The sequence below is a fragment of the Lutra lutra genome, chromosome 8, assembly GCF_902655055.1.
Source record: "Lutra lutra chromosome 8, mLutLut1.2, whole genome shotgun sequence".
Taxonomy (NCBI): Eukaryota; Metazoa; Chordata; class Mammalia; order Carnivora; family Mustelidae; genus Lutra; species Lutra lutra.
The window spans coordinates 103964351-103984442 of record NC_062285.1 but is presented as its reverse complement, the minus strand read 5'-3'; the positions used below and the strand labels follow the sequence as shown (position 1 = coordinate 103984442).

The window sequence follows — 20092 nt, the reverse complement described above, 5'->3', positions numbered from 1 at the left end:
GAGCCCAGAAGTCCATCAACAGATGAATGGATAAAGAAGATGTGGTGTATATATACAATGGAATACTATGCAGCCATCAAAACAAATGAAATCTTGCCATTTGTAACTACGTGGATGGAACTAGAGGGCATTATGCTGAGCGAAATAAGTCAATCAGAGAAAGACAATTGTCATATGATCTCACTGATATGTGGAATTTAAGAAACAAAAGCAGAAGATCATAGGGGAAGGGAAGAAAAAATAAGTCAAAATGAAATCAGAGAGGGAGACAAGTCATAAGAGACTCTTAACCATAAAAATAAAGTGAAGATTGCTGGAGGGAACGGGTGTAAGGGGATGGGGTAACTGGGTGAAGGGCATTAAGGAGGACAGGTGATGTGATGAGCACTGGGTATTATGTAAGACTGATGAGGGGTGCCTTGGTGGCTCAGTCATTAAGCGGCTGCTTTCGGATCAGGTCATGATCCCAGCGTCCTGGGATCGAGCCCTGCATCGGGCTCTCTGCTCAGTGGGAAGCCTGCTTCTCCCTCTCCCACTCCCCTGCTTGTGTTCTCTCACTTGCTGTGTCTCTCTGTCAAATAAATAAATAAAATTTAAAAAAAAAAAAAAGAAGACTGATAGATCACTGACATATACTTCTGAAACTAATAATACACTATATGATAATTAATTGAATTTAAATAAAAAATAAATTTTCATCCAGTAGTGAATATAAAAACACATATGCTCTCACTTAAAGAGATGAAGAAAGAAAAGAGGAGGAGATAGGAGTGAGAGTGGGAACAGTGGGTGAGAAAAGGGAGAGACAGGAGAAAAAGTTCATGCTTTCAATGTTCCTGTGCTGCCCAAACTGGGTATCCTCACACCCAGATGTTATTTAATATGGACAAAAATGATAACAATAACATCTGCAAGTTACTGTGATTATTAATGATAATAAATGGAATTATGATGCTGATGACAAATTTACTCAACTCTCATACTGCAACAGGCTTTGAGTAAGTACAATTTTGTGGATTATTTCCTTAATTCCTAATAATTTTGTGGAGATTCTTCAATTTTATCCTTATTACAGAAAACAAAGAGTTTGGGCAAATTAAGCCCCCATGGATTCCACAGACAGCAAATCGTAGAAAGGAATTTAAATTAGACTCTGACTCCAGCAGCATCTCAACTACTTCCTACCCTAACTGACTGCAATCTGTCTCCCTAATTCTAAAGTGCTGGAATTTAGGCATCTGGGAAGGAGCACGTATGAAACCACTGGATATGGGGACATCACAGCAGAGCTATACATCGAAAGCTCTTCTGTAATTTTTTTTTTTTTTTTAGGTTTGTCACCTTTCAAATAAGATTTTCTTTTTTCTTCTTTTCTTTTCTTTCATGAAGGAAGGCGGGAAGTTTACTCATATAGAAGAATGCTTTCTGATACTGGTTCTCTCAGATGTATAAGGACAAAAAGTAGGTCAAATCACTAAATTTAGCATTTGGGGAAATGATGAAAATTATAAAATTGATTTGGGAAGCTTTTCCTTGCATTACAGAGCAAAGGTTTTAAAGCCAGATGTACGTGACTTCTAATGCAAGTCTCCCCTTTCCTTAGCATTATACAATTGTGGCTAGTTAGGATAAGGTTTTGTATCTGTAAGGAATTATAATTATTTATAGAAGTAGCTTTAATAGAGTATCCTATTGCCTCCATTAGGGCTTATCTTCAGATTGGGCTAAATATTCCACATTGCCAAAATCTTTAAGAGTTTTATAATCACAACATTTTTGGAGATTACAATAGAAAACAGAAGAAAAACAAAGGCTATGATTTAAAAAATAAATCTGATACCATCAAAAGAGATTGAAAGTCTCAATTCTAAAATGATTTTTCCTCAAGTTAGATTGGAGGTGCATAACTGAAGAAAGCTAGAAAATATCTGTCTTCAAAGAAGTTAGAGGCAGTTTTGACAAATCAAATTGAAAAAATAAAATCCAGCAGACCAGCAAAACTCCTCCTGTCCCCTTCCCACGTCTTTTACTACAAAATCTGTGACTTAAGAATTGTGTGAAAATCACTCCCAAAAGCACAGGGCACATTTGGTTCTCTCAACTAACAACAGAAAGATTTAAGGGCTTATAATGAAAAGATTTTATAGAAGTTTTAGATACTTTACTCTTCATGAATGAGCAGAAGAGAGGGTCTGATACATCCCCAAACAACCTTCGATTTTTATGAGTTCTAATGACTTTGTGAGCTGACCGAATTACTTTTTCTCCAGCTCATGCATCTTAGTAGAACACTTTCCCTGTCTGTGTAATGTTGATAGAGACCAAGGCCACTTACCCACTATTGATGTCATCAGCCCTGAGACTTTTCCCAAGGATATCACCATCACTCATATATCCACCAACGTCGACTTCAGAAGACATGTCTAGGTCACTGCTTGCTTTCTCACTCATGTCAATTTGGGATATGTTTCCCAGTCGAGAGACAGCTGCTCGACGGAGAGGTGTTGTGTACATGAACCTCGAGGGGTCTGTGTGGATGAATCGGCTGGTACCACTGCGAGGGTAGCCAGCCCCCAAGGAGGGAGCGTCTCCAGCCTGAAGTCGAGGACATGCCTGACCCAACCTCCAGGTCATGGGAGTGGGTCGGCTTGTCAGGTTGGGTATGGTCCTTCCATTCACTTCTGTTGTCACAGTGCTGTCAAATGTGGTCTCCAGGGTGCTGGCAAACAAATGAAGAAAGAACTATACTCGGATTCACTTGGGATCATAGACCAAGAATACATGAAGACAGGAAAGGCTAGAGCTGAGTCATTTCTTAGAAGTATGTCATTTTCATGAAAGTCAAATTATACTTTCATGATGAGATGCAAAACACCTCTGCCGATGTCAGCATGCGGGATGGGTCATTCATTAGAAGATTGTTGTTTTGCTTTTTTGCTTTTGAAAGAAAGGTCATTGTCACATTTTAGATAAAGCAAAATTGTGTTTCACAATTTCAACAAACCCTTCACCTAACCCCAATGGCTTCCCAGAACGATTCTGGAAGTTGAGACCAATTATGTTTCAGAGTCTCTCTGTACCCCCCATCTCCACTCCTGCCCCCGATGCATTTCGAGTGCAACTTCTGCCCACTGTTCTTTGTCACAGGCATGGAAATCTACTTGGTTGTGATGGTGGTAATTTCAGTAGCTATTTTAGTTTGAAAGGGATACTCTATGGAAGAAGATGGATGGGAGAAAAAAGTCCTAGGGTATGTGCTAAGAAGTAGCCAGCTGAATGTCATGTAAAATTTAAGTGAGAAAATAGTAAGGGGAAATTAAATTTTTTCTTTATTCTTATAAGACGTTAAGTTCTTGAGAGTCATTTTTTTTTTCTTTATTGGCCCAACAAACATAGAATTGAGAAAAAAAAACCTGTGGCTTATCTGGGTCCCACGAAGACTGGACATAGTCTCCTCTAAATTTTGCCTCAAATCTGCTATGTTTTTAACTGTTCTCATTCTTCTTGTTTCAGGGTCTTCACCTGGAAAAGTAACATAATAATATATTTGTCAGTCAAGTCATTTACTGATCTCAGAATAACTGCATACATAGATAAGTAATATAAATTCTTCTCCTTAAAAATATAACAATAGGTAGGAAATTCCAAATGGCTACTATCTGAAAATTGTAATTCTTCTTTCTACATTCACATTCAATAAAATGTGAATAGAAACAAATGTATCATTACAAGTAATAACTGATTAGGAGTGATGATAATACAATAATACTTTGTAGATCCATGACCTTAATCATTGCAAAGTGACAGTGATTAATTCAGTAATATACTATTTAGTACTCCATATTACTGAGCTTAATTTAAAAATCTGAAATTATTTAGAACCTAATTAATCTCATAATTACCTATTTCCAGGTCTAGTCAGAAGAGTAAGATAAACTTACCTTGTAGCAATTACACATTTGGGCTCTGGGGAATAAGATAGAGGTCTTTTCTTACAGAGGCAATACCATTATAAGTCTTCTATTAACATTGGGTGGCTATATTTTTAAATAAAAATATGTTGATTTTTCTACACTTTCTACAGGGACTCACAACATACCCCTGTGACACCAGAGTGCCAGTAAAGTCCCTAGCATGTAAACCCAGCATGTGTTTAATAGGCATGAAATCCACAGGTTTCCAATGTGACAAATACTGGCCTTGCTCAACCACCACCTCTCTTTTAGATGCAGAGGTGCCATTAAATGAGTTTGATTATGGACATGTAATACTTCCAAGCCAGTGGCCCTCTGAAACTGGTCTATTTGGAGACTGAAAAGAACATGGGGATACAATAGAGTAAGTAGAGAAATTTTAAAAAGAAAGAAAGATGAGGGGTAGGAGTCAAGATGGCAGAGGAGTAGCAGACTGGCATGATGTTAGGTCACAGGAGTTCAGCTAGGTAGTTATCAAAGCATTCCTAACACCGACAACCCAACAGGAGATCGAAAAGAAGAAGAGCAGCAATTCTAGAAACAGAAAATGGACCACTTTCTGAAAGGTAGGATGTGTGGAGAAGTGAATCTGAAGGGATGGGAAGAGAGGCCGTGGAAGGAGGGGCCAGCTCCCGACAAGCGACAGAGCAAGGAAGCACAAAATTCTACCATATTAATTTTTCACAAAATTCCTGGGATTGAGCCCCACATCAGGCTCTCTGCTTGGCAGGGAGTCTGCTTCCACCCCCATGCCCTGCCTGCTGCTCTGCCTACTTGTGATCTCTCTCTGTCAAATAAATAAATAAAATCTTAAAAAAAAAAAATAAAGTCTGCTCCACTGAGGGACATCACTCCAGAGACCAACCAGGGGTGGAGCCTTCGAAGGGACAGTGTGGTCTCAGGTCCTGCGAGGTCACAGAAGGATCAGGGGGTGTCTGAGTGTAGCAGAGCTCACAGGTATCAGAGTGGGGAAGCTGGCTACAGAGATGGAGCCGAGGAGTAGACTCTCAGCTCAGAGTTACCTTAAACTGTGATCCATGGCATAGTCAGGCCCCTGCTTTTTGAGCAGGGACCCCACAAATGGCAGATCTGGGGAGACCCAACTTCCTACTCTGGATTCAGGAATCTGCTGTGCTTGGAGACTCCAAACGGGGCTGTGTGCCGGAGACTGAAATGTTCGGTCATTGGCCAGGTGAGATTGGAGCGTGGCTGGAGGCCAGGGAGACAGGAATGACTGACCACTTTCCTAGGAGGGTGTGCTGAGGAGTGGGGAACCAAGCTCTCAGCTACTTTGGGCCAGAGATTGGGAGGCCGCCATTTTCATTCCCATCCTCCAGACCTCTACGGAAAATATTCAGGGAACAAGAGCTCCTGAGAACAAACCCGAGCAGATTACTTAGGCCGGCCCCTGGCAAGGGGGGCAGAGTTGGACCTTGGACAAAGACATCTGAGAATCACTAAAACAGGCCCCTCCCCCAGAAGATCAGCAAGAACATCCAGCCAAGACCAAGCTCACTGATCAAGGAGAATAGCAGAATTCCAGAGGAAGAGAAAGCAAAGAATGGAATTCATGGCTTTCTCCCCATTATTCTTTAGTCTTGCAAAGTTAATTAATTCTCTTATTTTTTTCTTATTCTCATTTTTTTAACTTTTCCTATTTTCTATTTTAACTTTTATTAACGAGTTTATCTTAACAATACCTTTCTTAAAAAAACCAAACTTTTAAAATCTTCATTATTATAGTCATATTTTATCTTTCATTGGATCTAACTTTATTTTTTGTATACATATAGGGTTTTATCTTCTAAAATTTTTGGCATAATATTTCTTCTAATACGTCAAAATATACCCTAAATATAGCACAGGGCATTGTTCTAGTCTCCAGCCTGAGCACATTCTCTCCACTTTCTTTTCCCAACCAAATTATCAATTCCTGTTTTAGAAATTTTTTTTTTAAGATTTATTTATTTATTTATTTGACAGAGAGAGATCACAAGTAGGCAGAGAGGCAGGCAGAGAGAGAGGAAGGGAAGCAGGCTCCCCGCTGAGCAGAGAGTCCGACGTGGGACTCGATCCCAGGACCCTGAGATCATGACCCGAGCCGAAGGCAGCGGCTTAACCCACTGAGCCACCCAGGTGCCCCTAGAAATTTTTTTTAATTGTCATCATTACAGTGATATTCAATCTCTTCATCAATGTACCCTTATTTTTGTATATATAAAAGTTTTTCTTTCTTTAAAATTTTGGGAGGTACTTTCTTCTAAGGGACAAAAATACACCCAAAATCAAGTGGATGGCTCTGTTCTATTCACCAGTCTAATATATATATATATATATATATATATATATATATATATATATATATTAATATATATATATATATGTAAAAATTGATTTTTCTTTAATTTTTTTTAAACTTCTTTTTACCCCCTCACTTTTCCCCCCAATTTTGGTTCTCTTCTGATTTGGTTGGTGTACATTTTCCTGGTGGCTTTAACACCCTTTTACTACTTTATTCTCTCATTCATATATTCTTATCTGGATAAAATGACAGGGTGGAAAAATCACCACACACAAAAAAGAACAAGAGGCAGTATTGAAGGCTATGGACCTAATCAATAGAGACATTGGCAAAATGTCAGATCCAGAGTCCAGAATGACAATTCTCAAGGTGTTAGCTAGGCTCGAAAAAGGCATGGAAGATATCAAAGGAAACCTGTCTGGAGAAATAAAAGCCCTTTCTGGAGAAATAGAAGAACTAAAATCTAACCAGGTTGAAATCGAAAAGCTATTAATGAGGTGCAATAAAAAATGGAGGCTCTTACTGCTACGATAAATGAGGCAGAAGAGAGAATTAGTGATATAGAAGACCAAGTGACAGAGACTAAAGAAGCTAAGCAAAAGAGACAAACAACTACTGGACCATGAGGGGAGAATTTGCGAGATAAGTGATATCATAAGATGAAACAATATTAGAATTATTGGGATTCCAGAAGAAGAAGAAAGAGAGAGGGGGGCAGAAGGTATATTGGAGCGAATTATAGTAGAGAATGTCCCTAACATGGCCAAGGTAACAAACATCAAAACCCAGGAGGCACACACAACCCCCCTCAAAATCAATAAAAATAGGTCCATACCCCGTCATCTAATAGTGAAACTAACAAGTATTAGTGACAAAGAGAAAATTCTGAAAGCAGCCCGGGACAATAGTCTGTAACATAAAATAGTTAAAATATGACATTGGCAGCACACTTATCCACAGAGACCTAGCAGGCCAGAAATAACTGGCATGATATATTCAGAGCACTAAATGAGAAAAACATGCAGTCAAGAATACTATATCCAGCTAGGCTATCATTGAAAATAGAAAGAGAGATAAAAAGATTCCAGGACAAACAAAAACTTAAAGATTTGTATACACCAAACCAGCCCTACAGGAAATATTGAAAGGCATCCTCTAAGCAGAGAGCCTGAAAGTAGTAGAATAGAAAGGAACAGAGACAATATACAATAATAGTCACCTTACAGTCAATACAATGGCACTAAATTCATATCTCTCACTAGTTACCCTGAATGTAAATGGACTAAATGCCCCATTCAAAAGACATAGGCTATCAAAATGGATTAAAAAAAAATCCATCAATATGCTGTCTACAAGAAACTCATTTTAGACCCAAAGACACCTCCAGATTGAAAGTGAGGGGGTGGAAAACCATTTACCATGCTAATGGACATCAAAAGAAAGTTGGGCTGGCAATCCTTATATCAGACAAATTAGATTTTAAGCCAAAGACTATACTAAGAGATGAGGAAGGACACTATATCGAACCCAAAGGGTCTGTCCAACAAGGAGATCTAACAATTTTAAATATCTATGCCCCTAACATAAGAGCAGTGAACTATATAAACCAAATAATAACAAAATCAAAGAAACACATCGACAATAATACAATAATAGTACAGAACGTTAACATCCCCCTCACTGAAATGGGCAGATCATCCAAGCAAAAGATCAACAAGGAAATAAAGGCCTTAAATGACACACTGGACCAGATGGACATCACAGATATATTCAGAACATTCTATCCCAAAGCAACAGAATATACACTCTTCTCTACTGCACATGGAACATTCTCCAGAATAGATCCCATCCTGGATCACAAATCAGGTCTCAACTGGTACCAAAAGATTGGGTTCATCCCCTGCATGTATTAAGACCATAATGCTCTGAAGCTAGAACTCAATCACAAGAGGAAAGTTGGAAAGAACTCAAATACATGGAGGCTAAAGAGCATCCTACTTAAGAATGAATGAGTCAACCAGGAAATTAAGGAAGAATTGAAACAATTCATGGCAACAAATGATAATGAAAACACAACTGATCAAAATCTGTGGGACACAGTAAGGGCAATCCTGAGACAGAAATATATAGTGACACAAGCCTTTCTCAAGAAACAAGATCTCAAGTACACAACCTGACCCTACACCTAAAGGAGCTGCAGAAAGAACAGCAAAGAAAGCCTAAACCCAGCAGGAGAAGAGAAATCATAAAGATCAGAGCAGAAATCAAAGGAATAGGAACCAAAAAAAAACAGAACAGATCAATGAAACTAGGAGCTGGTTCTTTGAAAGAATTAATAAGATTGATAAGCCCCTGGCCAGACTAATCACAAGAAAAGAGAAAGGACCCAAATAAATAAAATCATGAATAAAAGAGGAGAGATTACAACCAACACCAAAGAAATACATACAATTATAAGAACATATTAGGAGCAACTATATGCCAGTAAATTTGGCAATCTGGAAGAAACCTATAAACTACCAAAACTGAACCAGGAAGAAACAGAAAACCTAAACAGACCCATAACAGGTAAGGAGATTAAAGCAGTCATCAAAAATCTCTAAACAAACAAGAGCCCAGGGCCAGACAGCTTCCCAGGGGAATTCTACCAAACATTTAAAGAAGAATTAATACCTATTCTCCTGAAACTGTTCCAAAAAATACAAATGGAAGGAAAATTGCCAAACTCATTTATGAAGCCAGCATTACCTTGATCCCAAAACCAACAAAGACCTCATCAAACAGGAAAATTACAGACCAATATCCTTGAACACAGATGTGAAAATTCTCACCAAAATACTAGCCAATAGGATCCAAAAGTACATTAAAAGGATTATTCACCATGACCAAGTGGGATTTATTCCTGGGTTGCAAGGTTGGTTCAACATCCACAAATCAATCAATGTGATACAATACATTAATAAAAGAAAGAACAAGAACCATATGATACTCTCGATAGATGCTGAAAAAGCATTTGACAAAGTACAGCATCCTTTCATGATCAAAACTCTTCAAAGTGTAGAGACAGAGGGTACATACCTCAATATCATGAAAGCCATCTACGAAAAACCCACAGAGAATATCATTCTCAATGGAGAAAAACTAAGAGTTTTTCCGCTAAGGTCAGGAACAAGGCAGGGATGTCCATTATCACCACTGCTATTCAACATAGTACCAGAAGTTCCAGCCTCCGCAATCAGACAACAAAAACAACAACAAAATTAAAGGCAGCCAAATCAGCAAATAAGGAGTCAAACTATCACTCTTTGCAGATGATATGATACTTTACGTGGAAAACCTAAAAGACTCCACTCCAAAACTGGAATTCAGTAAAGTGTCAGGATATAAAAGCAGTGCACAGAAATCAGTTGCATTTCTATATACCAACAATAAGACAGAAGAAAGAGAAATTAAGGAGTCGATCCCATTTACAATTGTACCCAAAACCATAAGATACCTAGGTATAAACCTAACTAAAGAGGCAAAAAATCTGTACTCAGAAAACTATGAAGTACTCATGAAAGAAATGGAGGAAGACACAAAGAAATGGATAATGTTCCATGCTCATGGATCGGAAAAACAAATATTGTGAAAATGTCTATGCTACCTAAAGCAATCTACACATTTATTGTAATCCCTACCAAATACCATCAAATTTTTTCAAAGAAATGGAAAAAATAATCCTAAAATTTATATGGAACCTAAAAGACCCCAAATAGCCAGAGGAATGTTGATAAGGAAAGCCAAAGTTGGTGGCATCAAATTCCAGACTTCAAGCTCTATTACAAAGCTGTAATCATTAAGACATTTGGTACTGGCACAAAAACAGACACATAGATCAATGGAACAGAACAGAGAGCCCAGAAATAGACACTCAACTTTATGTTCAACTAATCTTTGACAAAGCAGGAAAGAATGTCCAATGGTAAAAAGACAAGTCTCTTCCACAAATGGTGTTGGGGAAACTGGACAGCCACATGCAGAAAGATGAACCTGGACCATTTCCTTACACCACACACAAAAATAGACTCCAAATGGATGAAAGACCTCAATGTGAGAAAGGAATCCATCAACATTCTGGAGGTGAACACAGGCAGCAACCTCTTTGATCTCAGCCACAGCAACTTCTTCATAGAAACACAGCCAAAGGCAAGGGAAGCAAGGGTAAAAATGAACTATTGGGATGTCATCAAGGTCAAAAGCTTTGCACAGCAAAGGAAACAGTCATCAAAACCAAAAAACAACTGACAGAATGGGAGAAGATATTTGCAGACAACATATCAGATAAAGGGTAGTATCCAATATCTATAAAGAACTTATCAAACTCAATACCCAAAGAATAAACAATCCAATCAAGAAATGGGCAGAGGACATGAACAGACATTTCTGCAAGGAAGATATCCAGATGGCCAACAGACACATGAAAAAGTGCTCCAGATCCCTTGGTATCAGGGAAATACAAATCAAAATCACTATGAGATACCTCGTCACACCAGTCAGAATGGCTAAAATTAACAAGTCAGGAAATGACAAACGTTGGAGAGGATGCGAATAAAGGGGAACCCTCCTACACTGTTGGTGGGAAGGCAAGCTGGTGCAGCCACTCTGGAAAACAGCATGGAGATTCCTCAAAAAGTTGAAAATAGAGCTACCCTATGACCCAGCAATTGCAGTACTGGGTATTTAACCTAAAGATAGGAATGTAGTCATCCAATGACTACAAAGTCATCTTTTAAACATCCTTCTTCTGGGGTTCCTGGGTGACTCAGGTGGTTAGCATTGGACTCTTGGTTTCGGCTCAGGTTGTGATCTCATGGGTTGTAGGATCAAGCCCCACACAAAGCCAGGCTCCCTGCTCAGCTCGGAGTCTGCTCGAATATTCTCTCCCTCTGCCCCTCCCCACCCCCATGTGCACTCTCTCTCAAATACCTAAATATAAATAAATAGATAGATAAATAAATAAATATCCTTCTTCCAATCCAACAGCCATCTTAGATCCTTGGTTTTTCCAACTGCATACATTTTTGTTTATACAGCTTCTCTCCGATTTCAGAACCACAAGCTCCTTTCCTCCTTTGGTTTTATTCATCACGATATTCACTCACATGGCACTGCACTGTTCATGACAACCAGACAGATAATTTCCTCCTGGTACTTAATCGAACAAAACATAATTGCTGCCTCATTCAGGTTATGGAAGATAACAACCAAGCCAAAACTTATAGCAGTGAATGTTTTCAATGACCCACAAAAGTCAAAATACAATTAAATACACTTTACAAACCCCTTTAGGATTACACAAATCTGAAACATCCTATAAATTTGTATCCACATGATGTCTAGAAGATTGGGGCAGGGAGGGGAGCCTCAATTGAAAAAGCCGAATGTAAAAGCACAAGTAAAATGACACATTTAGTGACAAATAAAAGTTAGTAGAGAAAAATACATATGATAAATTCGTTCAGTGTTATATCTCCTCTCACTTCCATACTCTCAAAGCCACTAAGGCTTAGTTGAGACCTACTCTTGCCCCATTTACAGAAGACACTTTATAAGCAATGAGAAAGCAGTTTACAACCATGTTAAAAACTTAAAGTGAATTCCAGAATATGCCATTTTGGAAAATGTGTGTAAGCCCTTACTAGCCTGTCTGATACTCAGGAGGCCTCTTTCGGGAAAAACAGTGGCTTTTACGTTTTTGCTTAGGGGTAGATGGGCCATTTAATCTCTGAGGTCCTGCTCGTACTTTTTAGGCTTTAATTATATACATTGTAATTAACACTGCCAGCACTGTCATCTTTTAATAGGAAGTCAAATTATATATGAATGAACCTGATTCACAGAGAATTATGTCCTCTACATCACCTACTTTGCAAATGTTATTATTTAGAGTACAGCTGCCTGATTTATTTTGAGAACCCTAATTTTACAGATGTCCCCAACAGTGATTTGGATGGAAATTTTCAAATTCTCTTAAGATAGATACTTTGAGCAGAAAATAGCCAAAACACGGCCAACTACCTTTTAAATATTCTCCTATACAGTTGCAGCACAGACTCCAGTCTAATCTATTAGGATGCTCAAGACTAAAGAGAGATGAACTCAAGGAACCCGGCCTAAAAATTAACCTGGAAGAGGCCATTTTGAGTCCGAAGCAGAATCTATTCAAGCATGTGGCAGAAATCCTGAAATTCTTGTGTGTTCTGGGCTTGGATATATTTACCAATTTAACATGCATCATTATTGAGGAAATTGCATTGGAGGGCTTCATTATCCTGATATGATTATTCATGTCACAACTATCTGAATAAATTCTTCCTTACTTTCTTGCTCGCATTTTGAATACTGGCACAAGTTGGGGTGGAGGAAGCCTTAAAAAGAATAATCCCATAAATATAATAAGCAGATGCTCAGTTTAAAAACCACGGAATATACAGACTTCTATTGAGAGATTATCCTCTGACGGTAGTGCTCCAAGTTATTTATGCACAAAAAGGCATATGTCACATACACACCCACATACAGCATGGTATAATTTAGCAGAGCAACCAACAAATACTGGCAGGGGACTGCTCTCTGTTCATATCTTCGAGAGTACTTATATACAAGGTACTTAGAACGAGATAAATGTTACTACTTTAAAGGCAAAAGATGAATATTATTTGATCCTGCAGTTCAGAGGATCAAAAGAATAAAAAGATCCTTAAGGAGTAAGATTCCCTCCCATGCCTTTGTACTGCATAGAGGACTTTCATGAGAAGCAGTTCATCACAGATATCACACAATGGTGAAGAAGTCAATCTTCTACGTCTGAGCACCTGGTGCATTCAGATTCAGATTCAGAAATCACTATTCCCATACCCGTGGAAACATTACTCTTCTAAAGACAAACAGACATGAAAAATCAAGCACTATTTGTCGCTGTCTCTCTAAGCTTTCTTCTTCTAAAGCTGGTTCACTAAGATTCCAGAAAGCTTCATCAAACATCTGGTAACAGGAGAGATTACACAGAGAATAAAAACACATCCACATTTAGCATCAGCTGTATGAACCAGAAACAAAGAGATCACTGGTCAGGTTTAATTCTTTCAAATAGGGAGAGTCTTACATGAAGTTTTCTTGTAAACATACATATTAACAAAATGCAATGTGGTCAAGAGTTTGAAACTTATGGATTTTTGCAGAAGACTGTGATGGAAATGCACTTTGGTAGAACACTCAGTGAGACATAACAACTAAAATGGATCCAGGCTGGCTATCTAGGCAGGCAGCAAAGTCGAAACTGAAACAAAATAGAAGAATTACTCCAGATATCTTCACAGCTTATTAATTACAGATTATGTGAGAAGTTGTTACTAGACTTAGGCCATCAAAAAGGCCTACTTTGTAAAGTATAAAAATAGTTCACAGTCATTGACACAGTAGTTGAAATAGTTACAATGTACACACTTGGGAGAATTTTTTTGCCAAACACCAAAAAAAAAACAAAAAACAAAAAACAAAACAAAACAATGTATGAGTAAAGCTGTCAAAAGAGGCCTCTGCATTTCTGAAAGTGTAACTAGCATGCCTATGCCTGGTGCTTGTCACTGAGGTACAAACAAGGACCATCTATTTGGATACCACTGAGGCCGCAGAAGAAACTGACTATACAAAACATTTCCCCAAGACATTTCCCCTTCATTGTTCATTGCATGTTTGTGGTGAGGTCACCTTGAGGAAAATTCAATAAATAAGTCCCGTTAATTACTAAGTAACAAGCATGTTTGCAATTGTAAAACATTAACCACTTCTTTATGGATGTCTAGAATGTCCTGGATACCAGGCCAATAGTGCCCAGGGCAGATTGCTGCTATTTATTTTCTCCAAATAGGCTTTACGACTGGTTCTCAAAGTTCAGCTTTACAAAGAAAATAATGGCAACAAGTAATTAATTCTTTTTTTTTTTTTTTTTTTTTGAGTCACCAGCTTTAAAAATCCAGTCGGAAGAATGGAAGCTATTTAGCTAATGCAAATGGGCAACTTCTTAAAATCCCATCCTCCTTCTGGGGGAACAAATCCGACTTACCTAACAAGTCAGTGTAAAGCGCCTGTTCCAGGTCGCCCAGCATTGTGAGGATCACGTCCTCGTCCAGATGAGCTGTGCCTTCCCGCAGGCAGCTTTCTCCCTCCTCCTCAGCCCAGCTCCTGCTGATGCTACTTTGCCTGGAGGACACGTTTTCATCTTCGGACCTGCTATCTTCATCACTCTCGCCTTCCAAGCCCTTTCTGGAAGACCAGACCTCCAAGCCCTCACTGCCAGACTGGCTAGCGGGCAAAAAGCTCCAGGCCCCCGGGCCGCCGGGGTGGTACAGGGACTGCACAGAGCGCGAGACAAATCTGGACAGCGAACGCCTCTCCGCATAGTCCGATTCTCTCTGGCTGGCCTTTGCGGCATTTCCAAACCAGTTGGAAATGCGCACAGTGGGTCTCCTCTCCCCCTCGCTGGTGAGGGCAAGATTGGTCAGAGACTTCTGCTTCTGAAGGCAAGCTCCCCTTCTCCTTACTTCTTTGCTCCGAAACACAGAGAGTTCAGCCGGCCGCTGCATGGCTCTTCTAGGGGCTTCTTCTTTTCAACTGGACCTCATATTGTCTTTTACACAGAGAGAGCAACTGGCATTTTTGGTTTTAATTAACACATGCACTTCAGTAAAAATCCCAACAGGTGCCAACATTCACATAAGACTCTAGAGCGACAGTACAATTAATCAGTTGCCCACAATCAAGCTTGCCACATTCTCTTTCTAATCAGCAGTACTTACAAGCATTTTGCTTGAGTGTATCTGAAGCAGAAAAGAGTTCACCAAAGACACTGCTCCAGCTGAAAGTAGCACAGGAAGCCAACTACGTTTTCCAGTCTTCATCCAATCACGTGTCTCAGCAGGACGATGGGTCCACATTTCCCTCTATCACTTCTGTGTTCCCAAACGCAAGGCACCAGTGATTTCACTCACGGTTTTTTGTTTTATTCTTTTCTTTTCTTCTCTTTCTTCCTTTCTTCCTTTTTTTTTTTCCCCTACTTCTCACCAGCCCTTCACTGATCTAGGTCTGCAGCTCTTGACTCTAGATGAGCTGGCACATTGCAACGCATACAGCCTCCGCATCGGAGCCCCCTAAGAGCAGAAATTTAGCACCGAAGCCCAGTGCTGCACGAGCGTCTGGGGCTTTAGTATTCCACCTGCATTCTCAGATCTATGGCCCTTCCTTGCTGCTGCAGTGGATGCTGCTGGCTGCCATGGCAGCAAACATCCTGCTAAATTAGAACAGAAGCACAGAAGCGGCTATCCAGCCTAGAATGCCACAGGTTTCAAAGCCAAGCCCAAACGGGAGGCTACACTATTAACCCTCTGCACATTTAAATCACTCCTGGCCACCCAGCCCCAGATGCGGACACACACGTACACACACACTCTCACACACTCACACATTCTCTGATTCGGAGAATGACGGACTAATTTTCTACGGCTGCAGGCAGCTGAAGCAGACGGATCTGCCTTCTGAACGTTGGGATTTGTGCTGTAAAAGCACAAATCAAATTCAAGAGTGTAAAGGACCTAAAAAACGTAGCATGACACTCTCCACTGGCTGGCAGATAATGCTTTAAAGGGAAAGACTTCACCTCATCTGTCAAGGGCTTGTTATGCTGAAGCTATTTAGTAAAATCCTAACAGGACAATTAAAAAATCAAGACTTCTTCCTGTAAAAATTAGCAAAGAAAATAACTCAAGAGGATTTTCCCCAATATTTTCACTCAAAGCACAATTAAAAGTTGATGTCCAAGAATGCAGAAAATAAGTATGTGACAAAAAAATATAAAATACTAATTATGTTTTTTGTGTACTGAGCATTTTTTCTGGTCTACTATTACAGCAGTAGTAGCTCTTTGTTGTTTAATATTTTAATAAAAACAGACAATTTATTATATTTATCCAGTACTGATTGTGTATATTCACCAGCACCCCAAAATTCTAAATTTAGGAAAACTTTTAAAACACTTATTAAGTTAGTAGGGACCATGTGTACTATTTAAAGCAAAGGAGAAGAGTATTAAAAAAATTTTTTTGAGGTTTTCTGCCCACAAACATTCCATATGAAAAAAGAGGAAAGTGGAGAAATACATAGAAATATTGTGCCTTTCCAACTGATAAGTCCCTATCATTTTCTGAACTAATAAGATCAAATTACCTCTGAGCTTTCACTTCATATTAAGTACCTCAACTAAGGGAAATGCTCAATTTCTTAACTATATAAATTAGCATTATAATATACACTGCCTATACCTTTACATATGATAATAACCTTCTTTGCAAAGCTAATTAATTCTTAAGATCAGCCCCAAGGAAGATCATAGCTAGATCTGTTTCACACACATATATAAAAGGGAATTAAATGAAAGACAATTTTTTACAATTATTTGCAGAAAAGAAATTGCAATTAAGCAAACAAATCTGTGAATGTGAATACTGATTTTCAATTCTTCGGTCTTTAAAAATAAATTTCTTAATTTCTTATATGCAGTGTGCTTAAATGAGGGTACAAATGTCAAATCATAGAAACTGATGATAGAAATTTAAAAGATCAAAATGCCACTTCCCTCTGGATTCCTAAGCAATACATTTCTTTTTCATTTGGAATTACTGTGACCCAGTAAATCACCAGGTTATAAGACTACAGTAGATTTAATGATGCTATATAACTTTATTTTCTCTGACATGTATTACACTAAAGTACACACGTAGTATACTCTTGAGTCTCACAGATTCATAAAAAAAGGGAATTCTTATGCTTTAGACATCAAAATTAGTGAAAACAATAATTATGTCCTCTTCTTATACAAAGGAGCTTGTTACCAATCAGCTCAAACCAGTGGTTAAACTTTAGTGTTCAGAACTCTCGGAGGACTCATTAAGTTATAGCTTGCTGGGCCCCAGCCCCATCCCTATTCATTTAGTAGGTCTGAAAGGGGCTCGAGACTGCATTTCTAACATATTTTGGTGATGCAGATACTGCTGGTTCTGGGACCCCACTTTGATAACTACTAGCCTGAGACTAGTGTTTTTCAACTGGGTTGAGGATATTCAACTGGGTTAGGGGACATTCAGCAACATTAGGAAACATTTTCAGTTGTGACAACTGGGCAGTGTGGTGCTTCTGACACCTAGTAGGTCGAAGCCAGTGATGTTGATACCCCAACAATGACAGGACAGCCCCCCACAACAAAGAATTATGCAGACTACAATGTCAGTATTGCCAAGTATTGCCAATGTCAGTATGGCTTAGACTAGTTATGTTGAATCTACAAATGTTTTAGAAATTCTAGTGGCTTACAAAAACAAAGATGCACTTTTGCTCACATGAACGTCCACTCTGTTGGCTGCAGCTCTGATCCAATTACCCCTAATACTAAGACCCATGCTAAAAGAGCAGGAACAGTCTTCAGACATGTTCTTACTATGACAGAGGAACAAGCAGTGAGAGATCCAAGCAAACTGACTCTTAAAGTTTCTGCTCAGGAATGGCCCACGTCATTTTTCCACTCACATTTCATTGGTCAAATTAAATCACATGGTCTGTCCTGATTCATGGATCAGGAAATATAATCTTCGAGTACGGGTAGACCCAGGAAGGGGCTGATAAGCAGGAACCGGTTATTTTGAATAACCCTAATAGAAAACATCAAAAGGGTATATCTTTAGCTAAAAATATTGTTGTCAACTTGCAGCTATAATCGTTTTTCCCCTGGAACCACATCAGTTCATCAATTTACACTGAATAACAGTGGGGAACCCACTTCTTGCTTCTGCAGAGGTAGCGATACCTGCTTCCTTTGGATGTGCATTCATTTACGTGTATAATTACACTTATTTGCATTCACCCACATAAATGTATGTTATACAAAGTGGAGGAAAAAGCTTTGGTGCATAAATGAATATACATTATCAATACTAAAAATGAGAATCACTCTAATTTTACAAAGATTTAAATTAAGCATAGCTTCTATAATGTTCTAAAAAGGAAAGCTTTTCAGCTTTTAATAAACATAATTATAAAGTGGCCATTTAAGTAAGAGATCGAAACTGACTTAAATTACCTGAGCTTGATTTCTTAATCTTTCTAAATATTCCAGAAAATGGCAACTTAAGTGATCATTCACAAAAGTCTTAAATACCAGATATTGACCATTATTCAAGACAAAGTCTGGTAAGTCAGAAAAGAAAACACATGTAACCATTAGCTTATCCTGCTTCATCTAAATTCTCACTTCTAAAATGATTTCCCAAATTCATTCAATTATGTTATTACCTTTTCACAAATGGCATGCCAGCTTTGCTAATACCAAGGCAGTCTGGCACTTTCAATGTTTTTCAGTTGAGTATAAATTCTAGATAAAGGTTAAAAAAATGCATTAAACAGATGTTATACATGTTGGTAAAAAGCCTTCTGCACAAAAAAAGGACAAGGGTGAACCTATGTAAAAACAAACAAACAAAAAGCAAAAAAAAAAAAAAAAAAAGTACACCTAAAAACTTTCCTGAATGATTCCAGTGGACTAAAAAATACAGCTTACTTTACATTTGGCAAAATCTCTTGGCACTTGATGAAAGGGATGGTCTCTGAGGTCACATTCTTTCTGTCAATGAATGTAAGAATGAAACCCAAGCCATAGCAGTAAAATTTGAGTCACCACTTTGGCTGGACTTATAGTATTGTAGTTGTGGCATGAATCTTGAAGGATAGGCAAGAAGCTCATTCACCCATTGCCACAAATTATTTAATATTTTCCACCAGACTGTAATAATTAATGGAACCCCCCCATTATTAGATTGGGTAAAAATCCCTAGGTTTCCCCCCTAAGAAAATGACAAGTAATAGGAAACTTAAATGATATACACAAAGAATTCAGAGGGATAGAAGGTCACCAAATTGAAAAAGTCTTGCATTTTCTCCTGTATGCCATTTTATTGTCATTCATTTCTGATATGTTTCTTCACACCATTTTTTTTTTTTTTTTTTTTTTTTTTTAATATTTTATTTATTTATTTGACAGACAGAGATCACAAGTAGGCAGAGAGGCAGGCAGAGAGAGAGGAAGGGAAGCAGGCTCTCTGCTGAGCAGAGAGCCCGATGCGGGGCTCGATCCCAGGACCCTGGGATCATGACCTGAGCCGAAGGCAGCGGCTTTAACCCACTGAGCCACCCAGGCACCCCTCTTCACACCATTTTTAAACTACATTTAACTTCCACTACCATTTAATCACAAAGACACTGTTTTTTGTAACTTCATGTGAATTACCGTGTAGATGAAAGTGTAAAGAGCTAAGCTTCCTGGCTAACTTCATGAATCTAGCAAACCTGCTTTTCAGTGTGAACCATTCAAGTCTGCTCCTTAATGGTATCACGAATCTTTACATGTCATGCCTATTACAGGTCATGCAATAGGGATGCTTTTCACATTGTTTAAGCATAAAAAGGGATTTTTCCTGGGGAACAAAACAGAAGAATGCAGGGAAGGGGGATGGATAATTTTAGGCATGGCTTGTGCACAGGGTCCAGACATTACCTACAATGACCTTGAGCTCATTCTCTCCTGCTCTTGGTTCTGTTTTTTTATGCTTATTTCACTTGAGGGTGAAGGTAACTGCTGGAAGGTCCTCGCTTCTTTTGATTAGTGTTGGGTCTACTGGAAAAACCACGTCTCTCTTCTAATAGTCTTAGGAAAAGTTCTGAGATTTATTCT

General features: G+C 38.7%; 1 protein-coding gene across 3 annotated transcripts in view; it reads right to left on the bottom strand.

Annotated features, from left to right (window-relative positions):
- NAV3 (neuron navigator 3) overlaps positions 1-20092 on the bottom strand; it is a 617699-nt gene that overhangs the window by 169168 nt on the left and 428439 nt on the right. For all 3 annotated transcript variants that reach the window (XM_047741951.1, XM_047741949.1, XM_047741950.1), the window contains exons 10-11: positions 3414-3522; positions 2336-2719 (exon numbers count right to left, since the gene is read on the bottom strand). In XM_047741951.1, coding sequence (XP_047597907.1) covers positions 2336-2719; positions 3414-3522 — 493 coding nt within the window. The remainder of the gene's footprint in view (positions 1-2335; positions 2720-3413; positions 3523-20092) is intronic.